The 12,218-nt window shown below is 38.9% G+C and overlaps 2 protein-coding genes across 2 annotated transcripts; one reads left to right on the plus strand and one right to left on the minus strand.

Annotated features, from left to right (window-relative positions):
* Positions 1 to 5,088: 5,088 nt before the first annotated feature.
* Positions 5,089 to 7,185, minus strand: CDC45 (cell division cycle 45). The gene has a single exon (XM_016331717.3). It carries the CDS (start codon positions 7,117 to 7,119, stop codon positions 5,314 to 5,316), a length of 1,806 nt encoding a protein of 601 aa, XP_016187203.1. The 5' UTR covers positions 7,120 to 7,185; the 3' UTR covers positions 5,089 to 5,313.
* A 274-nt stretch (positions 7,186 to 7,459) lies between these two features.
* LOC107629043 (uncharacterized) lies at positions 7,460 to 11,705 on the plus strand. Its single transcript, XM_016331729.3, has 9 exons — positions 7,460 to 7,614; positions 7,752 to 7,964; positions 8,663 to 8,894; positions 9,277 to 9,427; positions 9,675 to 9,897; positions 10,006 to 10,097; positions 10,404 to 10,539; positions 10,730 to 11,061; positions 11,156 to 11,705. The coding sequence occupies exons 1-9, from the start codon at positions 7,568 to 7,570 to the stop codon at positions 11,404 to 11,406; spliced, it is 1,677 nt and encodes a 558-aa protein (XP_016187215.1). The 5' UTR covers positions 7,460 to 7,567; the 3' UTR covers positions 11,407 to 11,705.
* The last annotated feature ends 513 nt before the right edge of the window (positions 11,706 to 12,218 follow it).

A 12,218-nucleotide genomic window follows, 5' to 3' on the forward strand; every position in this document is an offset into this window, starting at 1 on the left:
CGCTGTCAACACGATACACTGCTGCAACATAACGCTGCCAATCAAGCCTTGCATGTGCACATGCAGCTAGCGCATGGGCACATGGATAATGCAATGCTTGAAAATATCCACAGTCGCATCTGCCATGTTCTAGGTATACCCTGAACCGTGACTGATACCCCACGGCCGCTATCTCGTCCACCGTAAAGATAGACGTGGCTCTGTCATACGACGTGACAAGCATCTGGGAGATTCCTTCTCTGTTTGCCAATATAGCCTTCTGCAGAAATTGCGAAAATACCTGTCCGCATGCTATCTGCGATTGTGCCTCCCGACCCTTCTTGACAAATAATGCATTCAGTCGATGGAAGGTAGACTTCACAATAGCGCACACCGGAAGGTTGCAAGTACCTTTAAGAACTGAGTTTATACACTCCGACAGGTTGGTTGTCATGTGACCGTATCGACGACCCTCATCGCGATGCTGTAACCACTTTGGCGGCTCTAACCCACGGATCCAGGCCATCATTTGGGGAGAGTTGGTTGGATCCTCGCTGCTAATTAAGTCAAGGTAGTACTGTGCCTGCTCGGCTGTCTTCGAGTACGCCGCGTTGACTAGGTGCTTTTTGGCTTCCTTGCTCTTGAATGTTGTGGCAAAGTTAGATGCAATATGTCTCACACAGTACACATTGTGTTCCCATCCGCAGCCAGGCCGCTCTAAAGCAGCCCTTATTGCTGAATGCCGATCAGAGATTAACAGTATTCCTGGTTGAGTGGCTACATGTCTCCTTAGATTCGATAAGAAGAAAAACCACGAATCGGTGTTCTCCCTTTCGACAATTGCAAAAGCAATGGGCAGGATGTTGTTATTCCCGTCCTGCGCTATGCCCATTAACAATGTCCCTGCGTACTTGCCATATAAGTGCGTTCCATCCACCGAGACAAGTGGCTTGCAGTGCCTGAAGGCTTCAACACACGACGGAAAAGACCAAAAAACCTGATGGAACACAACACTTTGACGGTCCAATGTGTTGCCGACATAGTTCGGGCGGGTTTGGAGGTCAACAATTGTACCTACCACGACGAGGCTTAATTAGAAACATGCATTTAGGACTCAAACTTAACAATTGACAAAACTTTCAATGGACAATGTTACCTGGAATGAAAGCTTGCAATGCGTTGAAATATCTCCGCAGCTGGTCATATGACTCATCCCAATCACCATAAATCTTCACAATTGCCTTCTGCTTCGCATGCCAAACCTTCTTGTAAGAAACCTTGTACCCGTATGCTGACTCGACTGAACCTTGCAGCACCTTTACGCAAATAGTAGCATCTGCTTGTACCATGGGGTGTATATGGTGGCAGATGACGTCGCTATCAAGTTGAGCATGATCTTGTGACATTGAGGTTGCTAGACAACTGTGAGGCCCTTCGTATTTTCGAATCATCCAAAATCTGGATGCCCTTGTCTTGGCAACTCGAACCGACCAACGGCATTGGTCCCCAAACTGCTTGCATCGACATACATACCTAGTTTGATCCGACTCTACAACCTTGTATTCTGCACCTCTACGAATGTTGTAGTTCTTTACGGCAAGCATGGCAGTTTCTCTATTGAGAAATTTTAGACCGACCTCGAGCTCCATCTCACCGGACAAAGCATAGTTGCTAGGTGTGTCTTCCGCGGTCGCCGAACCCATTGCTCCGAGATTTAGGGACAGATAGTGGCCCGGAGTATCGCTTGACCCACCAACCGATTCAACCCGACTCGGAAGATCCCTGTCATGGTAAACGGGTTGGGTTTCAGGAACCACTTCTGCTTCTTCACCACTATCATCTTCAATCTCATCTTCGTCGGAAGTGTCTGCCAACCCACCACCAATACCCTCTGGTGATGCAACTCGGGTACAAGGGGGAGGACGTGTACAACGATTTCCTCCAGTCTGTCCGTGCGTGACAAAGGCGTTGAACGTGGGACTAGGAGCTCTAACAATCCTAGAATGGCACCAAATCCGAGGCAACAAAATTTCCAGGTTGCACCACATGATTCACAACATTATTGGAACTAGAGAAGCTTCCACCAAGATCTTGGAGACACACACAAAGCTCCAGCGAATAAATGTTTCCGATACTCCGATGATAAGAAAACATCATCGAAACTTGTTGGTCAGATTTAATCTGCATTTTCTGATACGTAAACGAGTTGGCCACTGCAACTGGCATTCTGTAAGTCAACTTCGTGATTTTCTTTTTTCCAACTATACCGGTATTCACCAAGATCACGTTCTTCAGCTCTTCCAAAGACGACTGCGGCGGGATCATTATCCACAACGGATCATCACAAACGAATGTAACACCTTCAGATGTAACAGAAATTTCTCCATTAGGATATAACACAATGTACACATTTTCGGTGGCCATAACCACATCAAAATAACAAACAAAGAATTTTAGAAAGAAAGAAAACACAGAGAGAGGAGAGAGTTGCTTGAGATAAATTCCTCGGTGAGACACCAAAAATTTTCAAGCATGCTTGCAAACTGTCTTCCGAACCCCTTTTTATAGTGAATTCATGGCTCCATTTCGTGTGGAGTACAACTGAAGTAGTTCCTTTTCGCGTCAGGCCTGCTAGAAATGTCAGCCGGGTCCAATTCGTGTGTACCATCCAGGAATTAGCCCATTTCGCGGACGCTTACCTGGACATGTCCATTTCTTGGGCGCTGGCCATGAGTTGGTCTTCTGACCCATTTCGTGGGCGCCTGAAGTGAGATGGGGGCAAATTCCATTTCGTGGCTGCCTAACATGAAATGGAGATGCGTATTCTGGCAAATAAATTATACCATGCGTATTTGAGGAAATAATGTATTTTTTTAATTATTTTAATAAAAAAGCCAGAAAACTTCACTCTTCTCTGAACAAAAAATAAAGCAGCCGAACTTATTCTCTCTCTCTTCTCTTACATTGTGAAGAAATCACAAAAAAAAAAAAAAGTCTCATTAAGGTTCATATCAAAGAAGAAAAAATGATTATCAAATCCAAGCAAGTCAAAAGTTAAGATTCAGAAGTTAAGATCAAATCAAGAGGTAAATCAAAAAAACTTTTTTATCTTAGTGCTTCATTGGTAATTTGTTGAATATGTTCTCCTACAAGAACCGAACTTGAAATTTAAAGAAACCGAAGGCTATAAAGCTCTGATATAAAATCAAGAGTCAAAAATAAAATTTGGAGTCAAAGCATTGATGAATAACTCAGATCTTTAAAGAAGATTGAAAAAGGATATAAGAGAAGCAACAAGGTTTATTTGCATGTTAGCTTTAATCAGTGTTGCTGTCTTCGGCACTGCTGCTGTTGCTGTGATATTTGAAAAGTCAAATGTTCAAGCCAAGTTTCAAATTTTAGAAGTTTTACTCCTCTATTAAAGAAGCGGCCAAAAATTGATTCAAAGAATGAGCACACAGTTTGGATTCTCATAGCTTACAAGCTACTTTTCTCTTTCAGAGTTTTACAATAAATTTTCTGTTCTTCAGTGTTCATCTTTTTTTTTTTTTTTTGTTTCTTTTCAATGAACAAAGGCATATAATAAGATATCAATAAAAACTATTGAGAGAAAAAACAAAGAGAGATATAAGAAAAAACCAAAAAATTATGTCAAAGCTGTTTTGTATGTTTTTTTGTCTTGTACACATAATCCTGAGAGAATTTTCTTGCTAAGTTGAATGAGCACTTAGTAGTTGTAAATCTAAGGAGTATGTCCAAAATAGGTTCAAAATAGGTTCTAAATCTAGCTTGGGTAAAAGATGGGTTTGTCCAAAATAAGATTGGATTTAATCCTAGAAAAATTGATATTTGTAATTTTTGTAAAAGATAGTGAAAATTCTTCTATTGTTATAGAGGAAATTAGATGTAAGTCACATTACACATAATAACTGAACTAGGATACATGACTGTGTGATTTTAAGAAGTCACAACTATCCAAGAATAAAGAATTCATGACAAAATAAAATTATCTCATGATTTTTAACTTAATAAACACATTAGTACTAAGTTCTTAGTTCAATCAGAAGCAAAAAAACAAAGAGAGATTAAAAAGGAGACCATAAATTTAACGTCTTCTCTAGATGATTCACAAATCTTCAAAAACTATAATTAAAATAAAAAAAAAGAAATTCATAAGAAAATACACTTATAAAATGGAACACGATCTAAGTGCATTCTATCATACTTGGGATGTTAGTTGAATTACATAATGCAACAAAGCTATATTATAACACTTGCCTTTAAGTGGATTCTATTCTGCTTTAGCAACAGATACATATATCAATAGAACTCCTGTTTTATTTATGTAGAGATTAGACAGCTTAGGCCACATTTTTAATTGTTAAAAGATCCCTTTAGTTTTTAGTTCATATAACTATACAAGTGCAAAACCAAAAGAATTATCAAACCGAAGGCTTATTTATTCAAATTAAAAAGCAGCCACTCACCTTATACGATGTCCATGAATAAAATCACCATACTCAAACAGAAATCTTTGCATCTTTAAAAGTGAAAATGATTGTATCCCTCCTTCGAGAACCATCGTCACCTCCAATGCTAAACACAGCCATGGATTCAGCATTACCATGTAACTTGAATCACACGTTCAAACCCAAACACCAAACCATTAGTGAATCCAACAGATTAAAGTAACATCCCTTTATTCCAATACAGTAATTATCAATAGAGACTAGCTAACCCACAATGTGATGATTACTTAAAGAAAAATTGCCAATTTTACACACTAAATTCATCAACACAATATTTCAGATGAATTTTCCCTATAACAACTATTTTCCTTTGGTTGCAAGTTGCATTAGAACAAATTAACTCTTAGTTGTATCTATATCTCTCTTTATTTAGGGTCAGAATAGGAGGTCAATTCATAACCTAGGAATTAGGATTATATATGAAGCAGCAAAATAATAATACCAAGAAATTGGAGATGAATTCATAACCCTAACCTCTGCCAGATGACAACATGGTGAATAAATATATAGAATAGTTAAATGGGACAAAAAGTTATATAAAGTCCCTGTATATATAATGTTGTATAAATAAACATACAGAATAGTTATTGGGGAGAAAATTGCAACGTTAAGGGTATTTTAAACAAATTAAACGTCATTGCGGACATAGGTTTACATGAAAGTACCTAATTAACACATTTGGGACATATGCTATAAATAACATAACAGACAGAAAAAGAGACATGTTTGTTTCAACATCAACTACCACATATTCTCAGTAAGTCAACATACTTCCTTGAAGTAGATACATAGCAGAGTTGCAGCATCATAGCTTCTCAGTCAACCTGATCATGAACGAATTTACAGTGGAAGAGTCAAGAAGAATCCATGATGACTCAAACAACTCATGGAAGAACTCTGCTCCAATCTCCTCAGCAGCATTCCTAAACGCAATCCCAAATGCATTCCCCTGAGCTCCGGCCAGGCGAGGCTTCCCATAAACGCCTACAATCAACATCCTATTGGGTTCTTGAGACAAGCAAGCACAAAGCAAAGGCTTCATCCGTGCCCCCTTCTCTCTCAAAGCATCCATAAGAAAATAACAGAACTTAGTCAATGCCTGCGGATAACCAAGCAACTTGGTGTCAACCGAATCCTCAAGCTTCACCCACCGAAACTTCCTCCCACTTCTTATACACCCATTCTTTGTAATCGCAGTGCTACCTTGCCTTAAGATAGCTCTCTGAATCCTAATTGCGTGTTGCATCCCGGCCTTGAGCTTATCAAGATTGCTTAAAGACAATGCATCATAAGCCACCCCGAATTGCTTGGATGCACATGAACCATCTGATTTCACAAACGATTCAAGTAGGGCAGTCACTCCATACACCACATCCGCGGCAGACACCCTTGAGCTATACCCATGTATCCTCAAGAAACTCCTATAATAGAAATCAGTGAGTCCATATTCTGGCAAAAACCGCTCAAATTCATGTTTCATCTTCTTCTTTACCTCCATACTCATGTACTGGAACTTCTGCTGGCAATCGACAAGTGCAAACCCCATCCTAGCCAGCAGAAGGTTCAGCTTCTTGACCCCATTATCGCTCCAAGTCTTCAACTTGGTTGCAATGTAGGATGAGCACAACATTGAATCAAACAAGCTCCACTCCTTCAACAACATAAGCCTAGGCTCATCCTCACAAGCAATCTTGCAGGAATGTGGTGCCCGAATCTTAGTCCCATCCTTGAGAGTGACTGATGTAACAACATCCAAGTTCCCAGCACATCTAATACGGTCCTCTAGCTCCGCCACACCGTCACAGTATCTCTCATCACTCAACCTCTCATGGACAAACTGGTCAGTAAGAGACACACAAGACAACCACAGCAACTCATTTGTATTCTTACGTAGCGAATCAGCCAGTTCATACATCAAACACCCGGAAGGCTTCCCGTGAAAAGTCCCCAACTTATAATACCTCTTAACCTGCTTCTTAAAAAACTGAACCGGATCAGAATCCGAAACCCTTCTCCTCTTTCTCCTAGATCCCTGTTCATCTTCATCATCGTTGCTATTTTCGCTATCTTCCTCATCCGATTCATCCGAATCATCTTCGGATTCTTCCAATTCATTGCTTTCCCTGCACATGTAGCTCGCATTGGCCAACTCAGCAAGGGTAATATCAAAACTGTAAACAAGATCCGCTATCTTCTCATCCTCATCAGTAAACAAAACAACCACTGATTCATTTTCTTGGCTGATATTGTTGAGATGGATGGGGCGGTGGCTATCGACAACAAAGATGCGGGCGGAGGGCGGCAAATTGAGAGTCTTCTGTAGGTCCCTGTGGCAGCCCCAGTTGATTAAGAGCATTGAGACATAGTCACCGTTTTCAGCGGCGGAGGCAAGGGTGGGGCCGGCGTAGTTGTAGATCTCGTTGAAGGAAGAGACCGGGTAGCAGGAGTATTGGAGGCCATCGGACTCGAGGATGTGGAAGATGATCTTGAGGGCGCAAAGTGAGTCGACATCGGAGGTTGAAGGGAAGATGAGGAGCGGCGTGGAGGACGACTTGGATGCCGATTCCCGCATCTTGTTGTAGAAGGAAACGGCCGTTTGCTCTCTCACCATAATAATAACAATGTTGTAGAAACAAGAGAAGAATAAGAAAGGATTGTAATTGGGTTGACTCAAAATACAAATGACAATGTTGACTGTGGAGTTTTGAGGAGAGCCTGAGCGGGGACTTTAGAATTTTGTAAGGCAGCTCTTTTGATTTCCGTTTCCTTTTGGCGCGTTCCATGGCGGGCCAAAATTTTTAAACTCATTTTCAGGACGCCGCTACGTATTACGGTATTAGTGTTATTTTTCGCCTTTGGTATTCAGGCGCGACCTATTAAAATTGGGCTTTCAAGTGGCCCAATTTAAACTGCACGCACGGAAGGAGGAAACAAAAACAAAAAGGAAAGTCCATTAGCAGCGCATTATCCGTTTCGTTGTGTTGCTGTAAGCCTGTAACACGGTTTATGCCTCTGTGCTGAATGCCAACTCTAACACCAACTTTCACTTTCTTTCTACAATGGAACCTTCAGCTTCGTTTCTTGCTCCCTCTTTCACTCCATTCAGGTTCCCTCTCTCTATCTCTTTCAATTCTCTAACTCACCGCTCTTGATTTTACTGTTTATTTTAGATATTTAATTCTAATTGCAATAATTTCTAAAAGTCTTCATCTAATTTCCTTTGTTATCTATTATTGTTATTAGGGGTAGCAAAGAGGTTCCACGTATGTTTTCAGTGTGTGAGTTGAAAAGCATAGCATGCTTCCCAATTAGTAATAACAGAAAGGAGAATCACACTTCAAAGCTTTACATTATACCCATCAAGACTGTTACTCGCTTCTGTGCCTCAAGAGCATCACTTGAGTCCTTGCAGTTTGGTGAGACTTCCCGATGCACCAATGCTAATGAAAATCAGAGGTAAGAAGTGGTTCAGATTTTCAAGTATTTCTGAATTTTTGTCTAAAATGTTTTAGACCAATTTTATAAATTTCGTCATGGAATGATAAAGCGGTTTTATTCCATCGATATAGCTAGAAGTATTATCTGATTGCCAATGTCACTTGATGGAACAATTAATCAAACAGCTGGTAGGCACAAGCTAATTTATGAGATGGAGTCCTTGATGTATATATATTGATGAGGTGAATGAAGAAAAAAAAAAAACCAGAACAATGCACAAATGAAGTATAATAGTTCTATGAGTAAGCTAATTACAAGGAGTAGCTGAAAGTATAAGAGATATATATTGATTGCTGAGGAAACTCAAGTTGCAGGGGAGTTCCATGGGAAGCTTCACTACCTGGACCAAGTGTATGAATTGGAATAAGAATAATGTGAAGAAAAGATAAACAAGAGAAGATAACCAGAGAGGAAGAAGATACCAGGAAGAAAGGAAAATACCACTTAATGCCTAATGAATGTAGCTCCTCAATTGAGTATTTATTGTTTTCACCCTAATGCTTTTTGTCACCACTTGAGCTTGCGGTTCATGGGCCATCTGTGTTTCTTTCATAACAAACTTTGTATTTGGCACTACCCCATTCTGGAAATGACTTCGCTGTCCCTCTTCATTGATTTTCTTTGTTACACTTGACTGTGCAAGTTGTGTTCTGCAGAATAAACGAATTTGAGAGAGAGTTGAACGAATTGTTTGATGAAGTGAAAAGAATGATTAGGGTGAGAAAAAAGGATGATGCTGTTGACCTACTTAATGCAAATTATGAAGTGGTAAAAGATCGGATGAATGCTGGCGCTAAAGGCATTGAAGAAGCTGCACTTCTGGATGTCATAGCGTTGGGTTATGTGGCTGTTGGAGACCTAAAAACTGTTGGTTCTCTGTTGAATGCGGTATGCTTTCCTTTTGATCCAATTTACCCATTTTTGAGTATTTTGTTTTTACTTTCGATTTTGTCAAATTTATCATGGTTTTAGTCTTGAAGAGTATCTTTTCTTACACATGAGGCTTATAATTGGTACCTTTCAAGTTATGAACTATCAATTTGTTTGACATGTTACATGCTGAAGTAGTGTCCTTGTGACTATATCTGTTTGTAATTGTATACTTATAGTTGCCAATAGTTATTTGTTCCACGTATCTGTTGAAGTCATATTTCAATGGTGAAAGGCATACATTTGCATACTTATTCTAGTTGTAGTTCCCTCTAGAATCTTATAGTGTTTCACTCCCTTTCCTATGTGGTGTCTGTTCTCATATTTTCATTAATGCTAGATGAAAGAAGTTATTGACAATTTGAAAGATGACTCACCACATCTAGATTTGATACTAATGCATATGGGAAGTATGTATTCAACTTTGAGCAAGTTTGGAAAATCACTGGACACTTATCAAAGGGCTTTCAACATTATGGAAAGGACCTATGGTGAGTGGATGTTCCAGCTAGGAATGTTAAGTTTTGTTTTCTAATTTAGTACAGCCTGTTGAATGGTTGTGTTTAGTTTGACCTGCTAATTGTCTATTTGGTTTCACTATAAACTAGATCTATTTTCTTCAAACTTTTTTATTTGTACGTGTCCAGTTATAGTTACCTGGAAAAATTTGCATCTAAGATGCAGTTGATGTTCAAAGTTTCAAAATTCTGGTTTTCTCAATTTCATCTCTTCTTTTAGGTAAGGACAGCCCTTTTCTTGTCACACCCTATTTGGCTATGGCAAAGGTTCTTGGTTCAACTGGAAAAGCAACAAAAGCCATAGAGAAATACCACTGTGCAATAACTATTTTGGAGTCTAAGAGAGGTGCTGAAAGTAAGGATTTGGTTGTACCTTTACTTGGTCTTGGGAATCTTTTACTGAAAGAAAGAAGAGTCAATGATGCAGAAACTCATTTTACTAGGTTGAGCTTGACTTCTTTTTTCTAATAAAAAAATATGGCCCTTTCTGATTCAATGCATTAATGGCTCTGCTTTCTTGCATATTTACCTGTATTTATGTTGTTTTCTAGGGTTCTAGACATATACACAAAGTCATACGGACAAAATGATGGAAGAATCGGATTGGCCATGACTTCCCTAGCCCAAGTTAAGTGTGCTCAAGGTAACTGTACATTCTCACTTATGCAACTTCATTTTTGTTTACATATTCCTCTTTTCTTTATCTAGTTCTTTCTCTTCTTTATTCTGCTGCTCCTCCTTTTTTTGTGCGCACGCATGTGTATTGTTCTTTTTTTTATTTGGTGGTGTATCATTTAAGACAAATGTTGGTTACAAGCTCTTTCATGCATGAGTTTTTTTTTTTTTTTAATAAATAAATGATGTCCAAGTATAGAATTCGCATCATTTTCTGCTTTTTGTTTTTGGCCACAATATTTTTGCACTGATTGATATGAAATATAATTTGCAGGGAAGTCAGATGAAGCAATCCATTTGTATGAACGTGCGCTTCATGTCATGAATGATTCCAATTACTTGTTGCCAGATGACAGCATCATGGAAAAGATGAGGGTAGATCTTGCTGAGTTGCTTCATGCTGTTGGGAGGTAAACTTTTACAACCTTGGTATTTTGAATGGAAGATTTAAGTATTTCTTTTGGCATTCAAATAACAAATTCAGACAACTAAAGTAATATTTATCTCATATTTAAAAAAAGAAAACATCAAGGAAAATCAAATACTAAGACTTGATGGTAAAAATTGGCACCCACTGTGGTTTCTGTTGCTTTATTTAAGAGCACAAGAAGGCAGAGAGTTATTAGAGGAATGCTTATTAATCACAGAGAGGCACAAAGGAAAGGGTCACCCCAGCTTAGTGACACACATGATAAATCTTGCAACTTCATATTCCCAATCGAAGAATTATGCAGAGGCCGAGCACTTGTTGAGAAGAAGTTTGGAAATAATGATAAAGCAGAAGGGAAGCGATGACCAGTCAGTCAGCTTTCCAATGTTGCAACTTGCAGTTACGCTCTACCATTTGAAACAAGATGAAGAAGCTGAGAAACTGGCACTGGATGCTTTGCGCATCCGTGAGAAGACTTTTGGAGAAGATTCTCTTCCAGTTGGTATGTTCCCCTTTCCTTTCCATAATTCCTGTTACATTTTGCCGCGAGAGTGTAAATCAAAATTCTTATTTTAACATGATATTATGCATGGCAGGGGAGGCTTTGGACTGTTTGGTGTCTATTCAAACCCGAGTTGGTAAAGATGAGAGTGAGTTACTTGTGCTACTTAGGAGGATTCTAGATATACAAGAGAAGGAATTTGGATATGAGAGTGAGGAGGTTTTGGTTACACTAAAAAAGATTGTGTCCTTCTTGGATAAACTAGGGAGAAGTGATGAAATGCTTCCCTTGCAGAGAAGGTTGTCTTTGCTTAGGAAGAAGTATAAGCAGATGATTTATCACTGAACTCAAGGCCTCCTTTTTGGTGCTGTCTTTGTGAGCTTAAATGGCAATCCAAGCGGGTTTAAAAAATAATAAAAAGTCTAGACCAATCAGATTGGTTACGATTTAGTGAACTGTTTTTTGTTTAGGAACTGGAAATGAGTAAATGAATAGGAAGAAGAGTGTTGGAATCGATTTATTTAGAATATTATTGAGAGGACCTGTGGCTGACTGGCTGTGGCCCATGTATCTGTATTAATTCATACATGCTTACGTGTTAAGGTGAATAACAACTAACAAGTCTTAAATAGTGGCTATTCTCTATTTCTCTCCATGAGAGCGACGCGTAACTAATTAATTTATACGATTAATTAATTTGGATGCTAATTCAAGCTTCGTTTTCTATCTTAACTTGCAAGGGATAAATGAAAACAATGCGTAACTAGCTGAATATGATGTCTAAAATTGACAGCAATCTTTTCAGGAAAAAAAAAATGTTTAATTTTCATATATCTTCCGTTTATAATAATTATCACTTTGATTTTGCCAAGATAAAGGACAAGAAACATAAAGAGAAGTGGAAAATGAAATACAATCCATATCACAGAGGTATCACTGGAAAGCCAATCTTCTTCGGCATGGCACAATAAATATGGAAGACACAAGAGAAAATAATTAGATATTTTAGAGAGTAGAGATCAAATAGTCAAAGGAGAACGAGAATAGAATAGAATGCATCTGCTACTAAAGAAATATTTTGGACAAGGACAAAAGCCAAAAGATAAATGAGTATGGTCATGCTGTACACTAGGGGTGTGCATGGCCCGGCCCGGCCC

Source organism: Arachis ipaensis, chromosome B1 (genome assembly GCF_059453495.1).
Source record: "Arachis ipaensis isolate K30076 ecotype BB chromosome B1, ASM5945349v1, whole genome shotgun sequence".
Taxonomy (NCBI): domain Eukaryota; kingdom Viridiplantae; phylum Streptophyta; class Magnoliopsida; order Fabales; family Fabaceae; genus Arachis; species Arachis ipaensis.